Below are 18902 nucleotides of genomic sequence, written 5' to 3' on the forward strand. Positions count from 1 at the left end.
AGTTTGAAGGTCTCTGTTGCCTGAATCTGTCATCCAAGGCTGAAAATGTCCACAAAATCATCGGAAAGATGCAACAAATGGTCCAAGACATCAAGCAAGAAACAGCAGACTGGATGGATGGACTCTTTCAAGGATGGGGGCTCTCAGGCTGGGTCAAATCCATTTTGAAATCTGTATTTTTAGTTTTGCTTGTTCTTCTTGTTATTTTGATCAGTTTTGGGATCATCAAGAGCATTGTGACCAAACTGATCTCGAAAGCTATTTCCCCTTTAGAAGTCAATCAGGTGACTGTTCCCACCTCTTCTGAGGAAGAGACAGAAACCTCTGCAGAATTTACAAAACAGCCTTGGTTTGCTGATGCTTGATATCACTCCGAGCTGAAATTTAATGTTTAGGTGCCTCTTCCTTTTTTATTTAAACGAAAAGAGGGAGATGTTGTAGTGTGTTCTTATATTTTGTAATACTTTGAAGTAGTTTGTTTTGTATTCCCATATTTTTCCCAAATGGTTTATCCCAGACTGTACCCCCCCCCCCCCTTTTCCTTCTACTTGTGTTATCCCTTTCCTGGGATGAGACCTCCAAAACCCCCACCCTGGCTCTCTGTCAGTCACCTCGGCATCCCAGCCCCCTATCCAGAAGTTTCGGTCCAAGTTGTCGAGTGATTAGCCAGAGGCTAGGGGTCAGCCCCCCAAGTCCTGCCCCATACGCTGTTTTGTATGTCTGTCCCCCCAGCACCCATCCCCCAGAGATACCTATTGGTCAGTAGGATGTTATCTATGTTAGTTTCCTCCCCCCTTTAAATGTGAACTCCGGACATCCCCCGGGGCTCTCGGCAGGAGGCCCCCTGAGGTATAGGAGCTCCTTCGGGCTTCTTAATAAAAACCTTGGAATATCCCCTGCTGGGAGCCGGCCCCTTTCTCTTCCACCGATGTCTCTGTCGTCTCTGCTGCAGCAAAGGCAAACAGCCTGAGTGCCCTCAGCACCCTCGGGGCACAGAGAGTGTCTCCCCGCAGTCAGCCGTGTTGGGGCTGCCCTCCCCATCCTCTGCCGACCCGGGTAAGGCCCAGGGACTTGAGAGGACTTGCAGAGAGACTGAGACAACCTTGAAATTTGATATCATGTGCTGGCAGCACGGCTGGCAGAGAAGGAGAGGTGGGGGGTGTGACAAGAAGGTGCCCAGCAGGCGTGGGAGTTCTGGGCAGGCAGAGCCCGAGATATTAACACTTTTCTTGGATGATGGAAGGCTTACAAATACTGATCCTCCTGGAGATGAATGAGAAGAAAGATAGAGATGAAATAGGAAGAAATGAGCAAGTGTAATGAAAGTTCGTGCAAGTGAAAGATGTCAGAAGAAGTTAAGAAGAATCCTAAGTGAGAAGAAATGATGGAGTGGCCTTTGGCTGGACTCTTTTCTTGTATAGTCATGGACAGACCCATTTGTTTCCTGTGACACAAAGACTGCATTTAGGGGGAGGCAATGGCTTGGAGCCAAGAGAGTGCAGTGATGTTATGTGAGGGAGTAGCAAAACCAGAGACAGATGAAGAAGCTCTCTGTTCTTGAGACCCCTTGGCCCCAGGGGGTGAATTTGGGGGGGGACTGGTGTCCCAAAAGTGAGAGACTGTTGCTTTTTTAAAACTGGGCAAAGCATCCTTAAAAAAGGAACCCTAGAAGCAGCCCCAGTCCATGTGCAGTGGTGAGACCACTGGACATGGAAGGAAGATGTCACAATAGCAAATGTTCTCCAGGCGGTGCCATGTGTGACATGGAAACACAAGAGGTTTCAACTGTGTTTCCTGGGGAAGCCTATGGTACAAGAGGGACTCCTCTCTTCTTAATGAACTGAGTTGATTATATAAAGGGTAGTGATAAACTGAGAGTCGATTATCTGAAAAGTAATAATTTGATTGAGAATCCAAAGTTTTGTCTCACTGTGTTACGTTAAAAATTGGGGGGAGGAGGAGGAGGAATGTTTGTAGAAAGTTTTCATTCTGAGTTCTGTGTTCCTTTTTTTATTTCATATTGTAAGTTAATACAGTTTTTTCCTTTATTCCTAAGCTGGAGCCTGCTTTGCTCTATTTCTAATCACATCTCACAGCAGACACTAGGGAAAAAATATTTTCATAAGGGCACTGGCATTGCGCCAACATCAAACCATAACATTAGGATTTTTCCTTTTGTTTCTTCCTCTCATGGAATTTTGTCCTATCGATCACTAAGGAACCCTAGCGACCAGGTACTTAAGAGAGACAAAAGACGTTGCCAAGCTCAGGGGAGGAGGGCACCTGGCTGCACATCTCTTATCTGAGGGTTTCTCTTGAAGGGGCAGAGATACCACGAGAATTTGGCTAGGGAAAAGGGGTCTGGGCGTAGCTCCTAGCTCTCTTGCTTTCGCGGCTTTGGAGGAGGACCGGTTGAGTTGCTGCTTACTGGAGGGGGAGAATTCGCTGCTGCCCCTGGAGCTCAGCCCTGTCCTGCTTCTTCTGCTGAAATGGAGGTTTTGGGTGTTCACTTAAGTTAGCAATATGAATTAAGCACTGAAATTTTAGCTTGTAGAATTAGGTGTTGAATTTTAACCTTTTACTTAAGAAACCTCTGCCATGGTACAAAGGGCATAGGAAAATGCAAATTTCTGAAGCTCCCTGCGATAAAGAACAATACTGGGAGAAGACCAAGGAATGCAGAAACCCAGATAAAGGGGCTCCTCTGTCTCCAAGCTCATCAAAATCGACAGACTTACTCAGATAAGCACCAAGGGACCAAAGCACACGTGCAAAGAAGAAAAGTTCAAAAGTTCAACCATGATGAAGACCACAGCCTTCAGTCTCAGAGACCACCAAAGACTCCCTGTGCGACCACCACCGTGAACAACACATGCTCCGAAGGGCGTGGATCTAATTACCATGTGAGGCGAGGACAGGCGGGGCCAGGGGTTGAATATGCATGAGAGATTGTGTAATGTAATGCATATGGAACATCTTCGTGAATAACGATGTGGCTTAGAACAGAGCTCAGGGCACAAGCTTTCACGAGAGCTATCTCGCTTGTGCCGGGTGCTGACAATACATACCCACTTCATAACTACATCAGGTTCTGGAGTCTATTTATTCCACATATCGCTTCACTGCCATGGGTAAGCCTTTGCTCATGAGAGCAGCCACTGAACTGGGACCCTATTAATACCCTACACCTCCCTAAAAAAAGAACTTTCACCATCTGCTAAGGTGCCTCAGGGGAAACACTGGGACCCCGAGCCCTTTTCCCCTCCAAGGGAACCTCTTCAGTCTGTGTTCGGGAGCTGGGCTGCTGCTGCCCAGCCTCCACTGTTTCTTTGCCACTGCTTTGTGTTTTTGCTACACTGTAGCCCTACACACCCTGCCTGCCGGGATGTCCTGCAGTTCCAGATACAGCTGTGGAGTTTCTGATACATCTCATCTACCACTCCGGTATTTGGCTCATCCCTGCTGTGAAAAACACCAATCACTTGTTTTTAAATTTTTAAAAGTTTAATAGTAATAAAATGGTTATAAAAATAGTAATATAATTAGAGTAATAAAAATTTGAACAATTGTGATTAGGACAATATGAGACAACAGAAACAAAGAGTTATGGACAGTCTGGGTACCCTTTTCTGGGCAAAATAAGCCCGAAAAAGGACACACGTTAACAGAGGATTAACCCTTAAGAGCAATAGCCTGTTGCATATTCATACATCTCATACATGATGCATAAATTCCATTCAAACAAAGGATTCTGTCTGATCAGTGTCAACTTCTTCCTCCTAATCCTAACGGCATCTTCATGGATGAGCAAGGCGGGAAGAAGTTAGTTTCTTCTGATAAGAGAGCAATAAAGTCTCTTTCTCTGAAAGATTTAGGTGTCCTGTGGCTGCTATCTGGTGTGAGTACCTCATTCCTTTCTTTAAAAAAATATCCCACATACATAGTTTCTATTTTAACTACAAAAGTTACATTTTAACTACAAAAATACACGTACCATACTATTAAAATGTTAATACAGCACTACTAATTAATACAACATAATACATATAGTAAATATCTGCATAGAGCCATATAATATGCACTTTTCACACCTGCCGTTCAGCTTGATGCTTTCGAGGTTCCTGCTACAGCTCTTTTCACCATCTGGAGGGGCACCAGGATTGTCTGTCGCTGGGGGTTTGTAAAGGAAGCCACTTTTCCATCCCTTCTGCCAGCTACATCCACCATTACCATGTGAGAGAGATGGCCAAACTTGTGCCACAGCGCCCCCTGCAGCTGCAGAAGAATCATTGCACCTGCCCTGCCCAGCCAGGGAGCCACCAGCACCCCTGCCAGCTGTGACCACAACTATTCCAAAGGGGAACGTGCCTGCAGCTGAGAGCAGGTCTTTACTGGTTTTCTGGTTTTGTTTGTTGTTGCTGCCATTTTTGTTTGTTTGCCTTGTTATCCATATACATACTAGTAAAGAACTGTTATTCCTTTTCCCATATCTTTGCTTGAAAGCCTCATAATTTCAAAGATAATAATTTGGAGAGAAGGGGGTCATATTCTCCATTTCAAGGGAGGTTCCCACCTCCCTCTGCTGACACCTGTCTTTCAAACCAAGACAAGGTTTAATTCTCTGCTTGTTTTAAACCACTATAGATGCAATTTTGATATTAGGTACAGAGCCACTGGCTAAAAGGTTGCTTGGTCTATTCATGTGGTTGTGGCATCTAACCCTGTATATATTCCCTTATGTGCTCCTCACGGTGCTCTTTTTCAGAGCAGGCAAAGGGATCAGGATTGCTTCGTTAATGTCCTGTGTGATATCAGCTTATGACATGATTAACATCAGTGGCAATGAGGATCATTTGAGATGTATATTCAGTGTTGCTCTCCTGCCCCTGCCTTGGGTGCTGCCTCTGGGAATTCATTAATAATCATACTCAGCCTGTGGGGGGAACGGGAGGATGAATTTCCCCAGCTTTTTTTCCTTCAGGCCTGTTACAACAGCTTTTGAGAATTTTGAATTCCCTTTGGATGTTAAGGAAAGCATGTTCTTGTTGCTAAGTCCACCAGGTCTCCTAAGTATGGTCAACACCATGTGTAGAGTTACAAAAGAGATTTCTAGGAAGGTCCTTCAGAGATCTGCCCTGAGAGTGGATAGCCCTGAGTGGCATGGAATGTGGGAGGACATAAGCCAGTATTTGGGGACATTCTCTTCTCCAATGGTTTGGAAGTCCACCCTGAACAACTATAGGACCCTGATAAAGTGACAGAATATTTTCAAGGAGAATGCTGTGGCAACACCAGGGAGAAGCAATTTATTGCGGTGTGTTGGGCCCTGGCTACTATTTATCAGACACTGCTTGATACTAGACAGCACCCTTGGGGGAGGAGGAGAAAAGCAGAGCAACAGGCACTGTGGCCACTCAAACTGCAGCTGAACCAGAGGAACAACCAGTGCTCGTAGCAGTTGCCCCTATACAGAAGAAGAAATCCAAGACCAAATCAGTTTGCTTAGTGAGGGATGAAGAAGAAGTAGGATGCTCACAACAGGAGGAAAAGGCAGGGCCAGTGATAATCACTCAATCCCTATATCTGGGTGAGCTGCGAGATATGCTAAAACATTTTAGATGCCAGCTAGGTAAGCCCCTATTGACCTGGCTGCTCCGATGCTGGGATAGCACAGCCCACAATATGAAAGTAGATGGTAGCAAAGCCAAGCAACTGGGATCCCTGTCCAGGGATGCAGGCATTGACAAGGGGATTGGGAAGAGGACAGAAACTCAGCCTCTGGAGGTGACACCTGTCAAGTGTGAGGGAAAGGTATTATCTCAAGGATGATCTAGTAGTGTGCCCAAGCAGGTGGAATGTCATGGAGAAAGGTATCTAGGACCTGAGACAATTAGCTGTGCTGGAGGTACTATATAGGAATTCAAATAACAAGCAGTCCCCTATAGATTCAGATGAGGTCTGGTGTACACAATCCATGCGTCAGAAGTTTACATGGAGCGTGCCATCGTTGTACACCAACTCATTGGCATTGATGTCAATGAAAGGAGAACAGACAGTGCTTCAGGTGACTACTCGACTCTGGCAATATGATCATCTTTTTTCCTCCCTACCAACCTGCGCCTCGGCTGTGGAAAGACTGTCCAAGACTGCGGACAGATTGGAAAAACTCAAGCAAGTAAGAGAGGAAATGTCCCATGCCCCACCAGTATGGACCAGCGTCTGCTATTGGGAGCAAGCGCACCGCTGCTCAAGAGAGAGGGTCCATACCTTGAGGTAACCTGTGGTTTTACCTGCATCACCACAGAGAGGACATGAGGAAATGGGATGGAAAACCCACCTCAGCTCTAGCAGCACAGGGATGTGACTTGGAAGGGAAAACAGCAACCATAAGAAATTCTTCAAAGATAAATGTTGCTCCAGTTTCCTGTGGGCAAGTCCTCAGACAGAACAGAAGGGCTAATGTTACTTTTGATCCTCTTGAAGGGACCTCCAGGTCATATTTACAAGTGAGCAACAAGTGCTATGACCAGGACTAGAGGGGTCATGCTTCCAGCCAGGTGGAGGAAAGGGACAATCAGATCTATTGGACTGTGTGGATCAGATTGCCTAGCACATCAGACCCTCAAGAGTATAAGGCTTTAGTTGATACCAGTGTACAATGTATCCTGGTGCCATCAAGATATGTAGGGGCAGAATCCATCTCTATTATTGGGATGACAGAGGGATCCCATAACTGACTGTACTGGAAGCTGAAGTGAGCCTGATTGGGAACGAATGTCAAAAACGCCCCATTGTGACTGGCCCAGAGGCCCTGTGCATCCTTGGCATAGATTACCTCAGGAGAAGGTATTTCAAGGACCCAAAAGGGCATCATTGGGCTTTTGGGATAGCTGTTGTGGAGACAGAGGAAATAAGTTGAATACCTTGCCTGGTCTCTCAAAGGACCTTTCTGCTGTGGGACTGCTGAGGGTTGAAGAATAACAGGTACCAATCACTATCACAACAGTGCACCATCAAAAATACCACACCAACCAGGACTCTGTGACTACCGTCCATATAAATGATTTGTGAACTGGAGAGCCAGGTAGTGGTCAGCAATAATCCCTTACCCTTTGATAGTCCTGTATGGCCTGTGCATAAGTCCAGTGGAGAGTAGAGACTTGTTACCGATAAGTAAAACTTTACAAAAGGAAGGCCTTGTAAAAACATGGCTCAGGCCTGTTACTTCGGCTAAGTAGAAAAGGACTGTGGGAAAGAGACTCAGCTGAATTAGGGGTATAAAAACAAGTTATATAACTATTGTATGTTCACATTATGGTGTATGTTGGTTGATTGAATTATGTTTGTTATGCTTTAAAACTATGTAACTGATAATGGGCTAACTGCTTAAAAAGGCCTGGTTTTTGCAATGAAGCATCTCTCTTTTGCACCTGCCTGGGGACTCTGTGTCACTACAGACCCTCACCCACAGAGGCTGAGAGTGGACTATTGCTGTCTGAACGAAGTCAGACCACCACTGAGTGATGCTGTGCCAGACATGCTGGAACTTCAGTACAAACTGGAGTTCAAGGCAACAAAGTGGTGCCACCATCAACATTGCTAATGTGTTTTTCTCCATTCCTTTAGCAGCAGCCTTCAGGCCACAGTTTGCTTTCACCTGGAGGGGCATCCAGTACACCTGGAACCAACTGCCCCAGGGGTAGAAACACAGTCCTATGATTTGCCATTAACTGATGCAGACTGCACTGGAAAAGGGTGGGGTGGGGCAACACAGCAGAGGAAGTTTTGGAGAAAGCAAAGAAGATAATCCAGATCCTCCTGAAAGCAATGACAAGACATCACCAGATTCCAATGGACGTGGTCAACAAAACAGCAGCTATGTCCCCACTGGCCAGCAAGAAGAAAACATAGGGTTTCCTAGGCACTGTAAGTTTCTGGAGGATGCATATTCCAGATTACACTCAGATTGTAAGATATGTCTAGTATGTGATATGGAAGAACAACAATTTTCAAGTCCCGAAAAACAACAAGCTTTTGAACGGATTAAACAGGAGAATGTTCATGTAGTAGCCCTTGGGCCAGTCAGGACAGGACAAGATGTAAAAAATATGCTCTACACCACAGCCGGGGAGAATGGTTCTTTCTGAAGTCTGGAAAAAAGTACCTGGGGAGACTTGAGGACCACCCCTGGGGTTCTGAAGTTGGGGATACAAAGGATCTGAGGCCTGTTAAACCCCAACTGAAAAGGAAATGCTGGTGGTTTATTAAAGGGTTCGAGGTGCTTCACAAGTGATTGGCACTGAAGTACAGCTACTCCTGGCACCCTGACTGCTGGTGCTGGGCTGGATGTTCAAATGGAAAGCCCCCTCCATACATTATGCCACTGATGCTACATAGAGTAAGTGGATAGCTCTGATGTGTGAGCTCAAATAGGAAATCTCAATCGCCCAGGCATCTTGGAAGTCATCACAAACTGGCCTGAAGTTGAGAATCTCAGACTATAATCAGAAGAGGAGGAGGAACAGGTGGCATGCTGAGGAGGCCCCACCATGTAATCAGCTACCAGAAAATGAAAAGTGATACGCTTTCTTCACTGACAGTTCCTGCTGTATCATAGGTATACATAGAATGGAAATCTACTGTATGGTGTCCTACGAGATGAGTTGCAGAAGCTATGGAGAGACAAGGTAGATTGAGTCATCTTGCAGAGCTGAAAGCTGTCCAGCTGACTTTAGATAACACTGAACGAGAGAAATGGCCAGCTGTCTACCTGTACACTGACTTGTGGATAGTAGCAAACGCTCTGTGGTGGTGGCTGGACTGATGGAAAAAAGACCAATTGGCAGCACAGAGTGTGAGATGCAAAGCTGTGTTTTGTGTCAGGTACAAACAGGCGAAGTGTGTACTTGTGAATGCGAAATGTGTGGACATCGACAATGGGATAGTTGCGAATTCTAATAATAACTGATGAAAATAAAGCATGGAAAAAGGCCTTTGAACCTATCTTTTGTTTGCAATTAACCCTGGTTGATTTAGGAGCATTGGAATTAAGGTGTTAAGGATGTTGCTTTTTGCTTGCATTTAATCCATAAAAAAGCTCTGCAATAATAACCTTTTGAAGCATAATTTTAGAATATTACTTGTATCCTTGAAACTATAGCTTTGGAATATATATATAGGAAATATGCTTATCTCACGCCTTATTGAAGCAGAGAAAAACAGTTTGAGAAAGGAAGATGAACATCACCTCAAGGATTTATGGTTTCGACCAAAGGGAAGCTAGATATCACTGTTATGAGATTTATAGTCTCTGCAATTAAAAGGTGGACACATCTGGGGAGCTGGACTCCACCAGATGGGATTCGTCTTTCTTCTTTTGGAAACTGGACCATCACCATCTGGGGATACTCCTTTGAAAATACATCCTGAGAAATTAAAATCACAATAGTGTATAGAATTGCGATGTAATAAATTGGAAATAGAAACTGTTGAAAAAAACTGATGAGTACCCCTATAAATACCTGTAACCATCAATTATCGGTGTGCAGTTGGAGGGAAAACTTCCCCCACTGTACCCAGCGCTGTATTGCTCATACTTTACCATATTAAATAATAAATTGATTGCTGCTTGAATATTGGCCTAGTTAAGCTTCTTATTCATAACACAGAGGGAAACCCATCTGGGCTGCTGAATTGTGGCAAGACATTGCTGCCTGGGTAGAAAAGTTGGCTGTAAAAGTACATCATGTAGATGCACATGTACCCAACAGTTGAGCTACTGAAGAACATCACAACAATGGACAGGTAGATCGGAGTGCCAAGATGAAAGTGACTCAGGTAGATCTGGACTGGAAAGATAAGGATGAATTATTTCTTGCTTGGTGGGTCCATGATGCCTCAGGTCATCAGGGAAGAGATGCAACATACAGATGGGCTTGTGATCAAGGGGTGGACTTAACTATGGACACTATCTCCCAGGTTATCCATAACTGAAACATGCCCTGCAATCAAGCAGGCCAAGCTGGCAAAGCCTCTGTGGTATGGAGGACGATGATTAAAATATAAATATGGGGAGGCCTGGCAGATTGATTACATCACACTCCCGCAAACCTGCCAAGGCAAGTGTTACATGCTTACTGTGGTGGAAACAACCACTGGGTGGATGGAGATGTACCCTGTGCCTCACACCACTTCCTGGAACACCATCTTGGGCCTTGAAAAACAATTTCTGTGGAAACATGGGACCCCAGAAAGAACTGAGTTGGACAATGGGACTCATTTCAAAAATAGTCTTATATTCCCTATCATGCACTAGCCTCTGGGAAAATTGAATGGTACAATGGACTGCTAAAAACCACAGCAGAGGCAATGGGAGGTAGGAACTTCAAACATTGGAATCTACATTTAGCAAAGGCCACGGGCTTAGTTAACACCCAAGGCTCTACCAATCAAACTGACCCTGTCCAATCAAAACCTGAATGTACCTTAGAAGGGAATAAAGTCCCCATGGTGCATATAAGGAATGTGTTAGGGAAGACAGTTTGTATTAGTCCTGCCTCAAGCAAAGGCAAACCCATCCATGGGACTGCTTTTGCTCAAGGACCTGGGTGCACTTGGTGAGTAATGCAGAGGGACAGGGAAACACCATGTGTACCTCAGGGGGATTTGATTTTTTGGTGAGAACAGTCTGTAATGTTGAATTGTATAATATTGGTTGCTGAATGTCACTGCAACTGTGTGCCATAACTACCATGGACAATGAAAATGGACTGCTCCAGATACAGCAGTTGTGAGCTCCTGATGCAGCTTGCAACCATCTGACAGCACACCAGCCCCCCTGCCCTGGAAGACATCTAGGACAGATAGAACCCACAGTCTTGGACTAAATGAACTCAACAGACATCTTGGAGGGATGGCTGTTTATTATGGAAATGACACCCGTGCTTGTGTGTGTATAAATATATAAATATCTATCTATACAGGAGCAGGATCTGGGCTTGATGTAGATGGTAAAGAAAAAGGGGTGGGTAGTGTCCCAGTTTTGGCCAGGACAGTTAATTTTTTCACACTAGCTGTGAGGGGGCAGACCCTAGAGCCATGTGGGTGTGTCTAGGTTGTTAGTCTATACAATTTCATGTTATTACCAGGGGCGAAGTAAGGAACTCTCCCTTGTGAAGAGGAGCATGGCTTGGGATCAAGAAAAGCATTGCTAGAGGGGGAAACCCGTCTGCCAGTGTTCATTATCACTTGGGGTCTATGGTGAGCATTTTGCATGTAAATCACTCTTGCTTTTGTACACTTTTGTTATTAATATCGCTGCTGTTACTGTTTGTTTTCTTATCTCATTGCTGTTTCCAATTGATTGTTCTTATCTTAACCCATGATCTCTGCTTTTTGTGTCTCTCACTGGAGGGGGGAGGGGAGTGGCTCATGGTTTTCTTTTAAGTGGGAGTACTAAATTGGAGAATACCGTTCCTAAACCTGGAAAGAGGGGATGCAACACATAGGGATGAGCCCATCCCAGCTTAATGGGTGCAGAACAGACTACTGAGAGAGGGCCATGTTGTTATGGGCAAGACTGAAAGAGGAAGGATATGAGCTGCAGACCAAGCTGATTAAAATGACAACTGCCCAACCCTAAAGTGCAGGAAGAGTGGGCAAGAGAGGGTGTGGAGCGGATGAGGATTCTGTATGGTGATAGTAAATAACACCACCCCATCAAAGAGCTGTCCCTGAGCTCCAAAGAGACATGTCCCCCTGCCACTACTACCCTGGAAGGATCAGTGATCTGTAGGGTCCAGAAGCAAGCCCTCACACCAGTGCTGGACACTGATTTCCTCCCCCCTGCCCCATTCAGAGTGACAGCAGAGGTGATGCTTGCCCATGATCCACCCTTCTTCCCCTGGACACCTGGGTAGACTTCATCACTCTTAAAGAACCTACCATATCTGACCAAGTCCATGTGTGAGTGGGTCCCACCGGGCTCCTGCAGAGCTGACAGGGAAAGGATATGGGTATACCCAGATAGGAATCATGGAATCATTCAGCCTTCTGTTATAAATACACATTATATTGTTGGCTTTTCGCAAATATTAAGATGAATGCTATATGTATAATGTTAAAATAACTTTGCTTTTATTTCTGCTATTAACAAAAAACTCAGACATAGTAGTAGTGGTAGCTGATATAGTTAGGAGTGAACTGTCTGTTTGGTCGGGATAACATTCAGTGAACATGTAATGAGGACCCCGCTATTGATATGCCAACTATCAGCATCTGCCATCTGAAGAAAGTATGGACCAAGGCCCAAACTGGAAGTGATAAAGAGAAGGAGCCAAAACCACAGCCAAGAAACACGCATGCTCTAAAAAGGCGGACCCAAGGAGGGGCCATGCAAAATAGTTTCTGGAATTTGTAAACTAGTTTATTAAAAATATTAATATGCATAAGGGTCTATGAATATGCAACAGGCTGATGTAATGGAAAAGGCATTTAAGGGCTATCCCCGAAGGTAACAGTGCGCACTTGGCTGAGTGCCAAGACACACCCAGCCGTAATCTTTGCTTTACTGTCTTTGTCTCCTATTGTTCTTTATTAAGCTTTTAAATTTTACTAGGAAAGTGAACTATGTTTTTCACACTTCTCTAGATCTCTACACTGAGATGCAACAAATAATGTCCCAATGTGTCCATGCCTCTCCTAGGACAAGAAATCTGAGTGACCAGCCCACACAGATGTCCTGCCTTTACTCACATAATCTCCACGTCGAACTGTAATGTCTGACTTGAAAATACTTGTCAATGAGGAGGTGTTCCAATGCCTGGTAAGTGCCTAAATTCAGGTAAGATCCCAGCATGGTCAGGAATCCTGGCACTTCTAAGCCTGTTTGGACAAAGTCAAGAATACAGTGGTTCTAAAAGGAACATGAACAATTAAAGAGTCTGTCTTTCTCCTGAGGAGCTGCTCTCTTGTTTTTCATCCAACAAAGAAGCTGGATGACAAGCGTAGCCTGAAGACAAACAAGCAGTTTATTATAACTCCAAGTATATGACAAAAAGGGTCAAAAGTCAGTAAGGAAACAGAAGGACATGAGCTGCAAGGCAATTAAGATGCCAAACCAAATTATATCAGTGCTGTCCTCCAAGTTTATCCCATATGTAGTGGTTTTGGTTCACTAATTTAAGATTTCTCGGCCAATGCACCAATGAGTATAGTGGGTTTAGTGTTGGCTAATCACCAGTGCACTCACTAGAATGTACTTACTCATTTTCTGTGAGGTAGGATTAGGAGAAAGGCAAAGCAGGCTCAAAGCTTTAAAAGGGTATAAAGAAAAATTTATTTACGGTAACTAAAAGAAAGAGTAATAAGAATCAGAACAAAACCTTCAGAAAACTTCTCCTCCCCCTACAACCTTTTCTTTCCCACTGATAATGTAAAGAAAAAAACCCTAAAATTTCAATCAGTTTACCACCTCTAAAATAGTCTTTCTCCAGTTCACTTAGGGAGAGAAGTCCCTCTTGTTAATGTTATGAAGACTCCTCCACAAGAAAACAGTTCTCTCATGGTTCTCTCCGCGAACAGCAGCCACCTGGGGAAATCTGCCATTGTGAAATCTCTCCCATTTTCCACAAGCTTTTCCTACAGCTGTGTTTATGGGTCATGTTAACTTATGGGGTATTGTTTTAAAGATGAGCTGTTCAAAGGCAAAGGTTCTCTTTATCTATCTCTGAAATAATCTTCTTTCTGGGGGCACAGGATCTTTATCACTCTTCTCTCCTTCTCTGTTCTAACTTCTCATAGGATCACAGCTACTTTGACATCTGCTTTCTTTGGTATGGAGGCCTTTGCTCGACATCAGTTTGAACTCTTCATCTCCCCATGCTTTCATGTGTTACAGGGAAAGAGTCTGATGTATCAATTACATCTTTCTCCATAGCTTTACAAGAGGATTTCAGCCCCAAGATCAAGGCATCTCCTTATCCCTCCCATCTGGGACTTGACTTCTTTACTGACCTCAATGTCTTTCATGTTGTTCCTCTACACTGGCTACATTTTGTTCCCTTCTCTCACTCGAGGGAGGATTGAAGCACTGAAAAAGTTAATAACTTGCCCAGAGCCTGCAGATGGTCATCTGACCCCAGCTGAGCTCACTAGCTTGTGGCCAGAGCTTCGGCAGGAAAGGGGGAAGGGTGGGGGGTGGGGGTTGTTGATGGCATGGCTTCTCCTCTCCCCTGCCCAGTGGTTGCAGGCGAACCTCAATGGTAGTAGAGTCCTGGCCAAACCGTCTCAGTCCGGGGCTGTTCTTAGGGCCCAGCAGACCTGGCTCAGCCCGGGCTGGTGGTAGGGCAGGGCTGAGTAGCAGTAAGATGTTAGAAATCACAGCCATGGCCCGGCCTGGCCTCAGCTGTGCAGCCTTCCCTCCCCTGCCCGGCAGCTGATGGGGAGATGGTGAGGAGCTGGCGGGTACCCCGGGGAAAGGGGCCCAGCCCTGCAGCAGGGGCCACCCAGCCCATTACCTCTTTGCTGACTGGAAAAGAAAGAGAAAGTTCCTGGGTTTCTTTTGTCTTTAATGTGATCTTCACAGAAGTGTGTCGGAAGCTTTACCTCCCATGCAAAACCACCACACCATAGCACCAGTAAAGCCCAGCATTTGAAAAACGCCATGTAACACAAGACAAGGAGCAGCTGGCCAGCAAAGGCACAACTGCACTGTTCAGAGGAGGGCAAGCCCACCCTGGAGGCGAGTCAAACAAACTGAAAGCCAAAAAATGCAAGATGCCAGTCTACAAACCACTTGACACATGTCCCAAAACTCTCTGCTCATTTTCTAGCAGCATTTACAGCATGTCCCCATGACATTCATCCTCCTTTATCCTTTGTGAGCTACAGTAGCTTCACAGGGAGGCGAAAGAGTATTTTGTAGGAGATGGCCCCCTGGGTTGTTTTCTCTGGTAAGTGTAGACTTTGCCAAGAGCTCGCAGTCTGAAGACTGTATCTAGGATCAGGACATTTGGCTGTGACACATCCAAGAATGAAAGTCTTTCCAAGCATTTGCCAAAGGGAGCAAAAGAAAAATGCACTGACTCAGCCCTCCCTGTGATGTCTTCATGATGCCAAGATGGTTACGTGGTCTTCTCCAACAAACCAGCTGAGATGAAAATGGAGAAGGTGATGAAGACCTGCTCTGCATCTGAGCTGCATGTCTCAAATGCAGCAGATAACTGATCCTCCCTAGGGTGCAATAAAAAGATCTTATGTATGGGGAACACTTATCTTCAAAAGATTATTTTCTTCCAAAGTTGTTTTTTGTCAGCACTTAGGTGAATTACTGCCCAAATCCAGCTACAGACTTATGAGTAAGGAGAGATGAAAAGGTTACAGCTAACAAGCTGAGACAAAGCAATGACCTCATGAGCTCCTAGCCATGAAGTTTTCAAAACAAAGCCTATTTAACAGTAAGAACAAGCACCTCAGATGAGCTTTGAAAAGATGGGGCAGGAGAAAGCTTCAAAATACTAGTTGTGGTGAAGGAATTCGCCCACTGCCAAAGCAGAGACAGATTTGCCTGCCTGTGCATGTCCACAAGATGGCAGCGTGACATGGTGCAAGAGCATCTCTGAGGAGTAGATGAACCCATTCTCAAATTTCCAAACAAAAGAAGAGGATTTTAGGGGTAGTTGTTTTGGGCTTTGTTTATTTTTCACCTTTTAATTGCCAAATAGTTATAGGCTTTCCTTGGAATATTTTGTTAAAATAATATTGATGGATTTCAGCAGCAAAACTCATGTATATATATTAACACCCAGATATCCAGAATATTCTGCTTAACATGTTAGAGGTGTCACTGTATCTCTCTGTAGAGATACACATACAGATCTGGATGTACACTACAAATTAGTTCTAGATTCATGTCCTATTATAACTTATCATTAAAGGAACACAAATTTCCAAAGCAGCCTGCAAGTAAGACTCACTATATCTCTCAGACATTATATTCTTAACCCTGCTATAGCTGCTGAAGCACATTCAGCAGCAAAACATTTTCATCTGAGTCATCTTGAAGGATGCTTGGATTGGCCCAGTCACACTGGAGGATGCTAGGACCACTGCAGTGGTGCTTGGAGGGTGCTCTGACCACCCCAGTGGCATTGGAGGATGCTCAGATTGGCCCCTCCGTCCATGTACAGATGCTGTAATCAACCCCTGAGTTCTTAAATAGAGAACAGAAGTTTATATATCTCCAACCCGAAAAGCCTCTTCTTCAGGATATGACACAAAGATAACTACAGTGTGGGACAGCCCCATAGAAGGTAGATTTTTCTTCCATAGGCTCACTCAAATATTTTCCCTTATGCTCCCACACACTGCTCCACAGACCCATTTGAAACAAGGGATAAAGGCCAACAAAATCACTGTTGTCATTGCACAATTACATTCAAATCCAGTTAACGATATGTTAGGATTAAACCAGCTGTCTGCAAGTATTTCACTTGTCAATGCCAAACAAGATAAATCCTTACACAGAACTACCCAGCTCCCAGTTCCCACATGCACATATGACTATACATGCCTAGGTAAGCATGTCTCCAAAATAATACAGCATTGCATGAATCTGCCCAGAGGCACAAACAAAACACCAAATCCAGCATTTCCTCTAGGTTTTCCATCTTAGAGATGCCACACTAGCAATTAATCAAGATATTAAGGTATATGTTGGAATTAATTCACTGGAGTCAATGGACTCAACCTGGTGTTAGGACAGGATGACAACTTTGTGTTAGGACATGATCAGATGATAAATAGACCAGGAAGATCTGGTTTATTTAATAGTTGTTGACTGAAAGTTAAACCCTAGAGAAGAAAATCAGTTCCTTGCACCAAAGATGGTTTGATTTCTCATTTCCAATTATTCCTAGGGGAAAATCACCTTATTTTGCAGAATTTCTGGGGTCTGTAGAAGCTGAACCTGATGTTTTCTTCCTGTGACCTAAAGTCCAGACATATCAAACATGGAAGAGACTGAGCAGGAAGTAGCTGCAGTCTTCCTGGCAAAGTTGGCAGCACTTCTCCACTCCTTCCACTGATTTGTGTATTTAGTGCCAGCTAGCTCACCCAAAAGAAACAATAAGGCAGATCATCCCATGTTTTTCAGGATGAGCAAAGCTTTTCCTCACATGATGCATGAGCAAAAAGCCCAATGAGCTTTTTGCTCAGCACTGAAAAGGGTAACACTACCAAAGCACATGAGATGTCTCCACCCTTCCCTCTGAAGGCAGAGGAGACTTCAGCAAAAACATACTGAGCATCCTCAGAAACTTGCCCAGCCCAGGACACTCAGATTCATTGAGGACTTGGGCTCTGGAAAGTGAAAAATTGTATGATGCTGACAAATTGACTTATTCAATTAGACTTTATAACTGAGGGTCTCATCCTGCTATTTCCCAACATCCAAACATTAAAGGTCATTTAACCAGAACTACTAAAACTGGGCTGAATAGAGAGATCTGGAGAAGGAACAGGCTGGAGAAAACAAGCAAGTGGATGACCACTGCATTTAAACATATATACACCGCAAAGGGGAAACACCTGGGTCAGCACACCATCACTGCTGGCTTCCTGGCAGCAATTTATTTTGAAGCTGTCAGGAGGGTTGATGCTTTTCAGAATCTCCTTTCCTAAAATATATGAGCTTTGTGTACATATACCTATATATATGTATGTGTATATATATATATACTGTTGTCCAAGGGTGATGTTATGATGCTTGTATCCCCAATCATGTGTTCTGTTTATGCTGGACATTATATTCTGTGCCTTCAAGACTGGCTGAGAGTGAAGGCGGGGAGAAGAAGAAACATGGAGTTTTGTTACCAAGAACTAGACTCGCTCCTCCACAGTCTGCTGGAACACTGTTGTTGTCTGGGCGCGGACAGGGCAGAACACCACGCTCCTTTTGCTTTTTAGTTAGTTAGTTAGTTAGTTAGTTTAGCTAGCTGAGGCAGTCTGAGCTTTCCCCGGACTGTTTTACTTTCCCTTTTCTTGGAACCATTCGAACCAGCTCCAGACCAGGACCTGGGGAAACACCGAGAGCTTGCACTTCGTAGCCTGCTGGGGCCTACTCTGCAGCCTTTCCCAGCACCGGAGGGACTAATAACAGAGCAACCACCCACCAGAGAAACTTTCTGAATTTGTCATCTTTTCAGAGCAGTGAATGCATTTTGTCATCTGGTATTGTTCATTTTGTGTGCTAGGGAGTGCTTGGCCTGTTAAATAAACAGGTTCTTTCCACTTCTCTATGAGGAAATTTTTTCCCGAACCAGGTGAGGGGAGGGGATGCATGGGTTGGCTTTCTGGGGGGCCCCTTTTGGAAGTTTTCTCCCAAATTTGCCCTAAACCAGAACAACTGTCCTCAACATTTCACCTCCCAATGAAATCTACATGATAACTGCCCTCACCCAGCATTAAGGGTCATTGCAAGGCTTGCCAAAACCACAGGCATAATTCTCCATCATAAACCCCAAAGGACCATAGCTCAGCACATCCAATCCAGCAGTTTTCCCACTTCTGTGGAGAGTTTTGTAAGGATAGGGAAGGAGCTGCTGGTCTCCACCATAGCATGGGCAGGAGATACCCTCATCACCTACCTGCCACACTGGAAGGACTTTCTCTATGTCGTTCAAGTTGATGCTATCACCATCCTCGAATTTCCCTTTTCCAAGCCTGTGGCAAGAAGAAAACAAACAAATCCACATGAAACCTCACTGGAGTCAAAGTTAATTTTCTATTATTATGGCACATGGGGAAGATTACTTCTTACTGCGAAGGGCCCTCATGAAAACAAAGACGGTCTCAGAAACAAGTATGCTGTGCCTTCAAAACACTCCCACAAAGGCACAAAGCTG

General features: G+C 44.6%; 1 protein-coding gene across 1 annotated transcript in view; it reads right to left on the bottom strand.

Annotated features, from left to right (window-relative positions):
* The window catches only part of LOC129132424 (CBP80/20-dependent translation initiation factor-like), a 376676-nt gene that overhangs the window by 258889 nt on the left and 98885 nt on the right, over nucleotides 1-18902 (bottom strand). The window contains 1 exon segment of the mRNA XM_077193174.1: nucleotides 18645-18720. Within this exon segment, the coding sequence (XP_077049289.1) occupies nucleotides 18645-18720 (76 nt within the window).

The sequence above is a fragment of the Agelaius phoeniceus genome, chromosome W, assembly GCF_051311805.1.
Source record: "Agelaius phoeniceus isolate bAgePho1 chromosome W, bAgePho1.hap1, whole genome shotgun sequence".
Lineage (NCBI taxonomy): Eukaryota > Metazoa > Chordata > Aves > Passeriformes > Icteridae > Agelaius > Agelaius phoeniceus.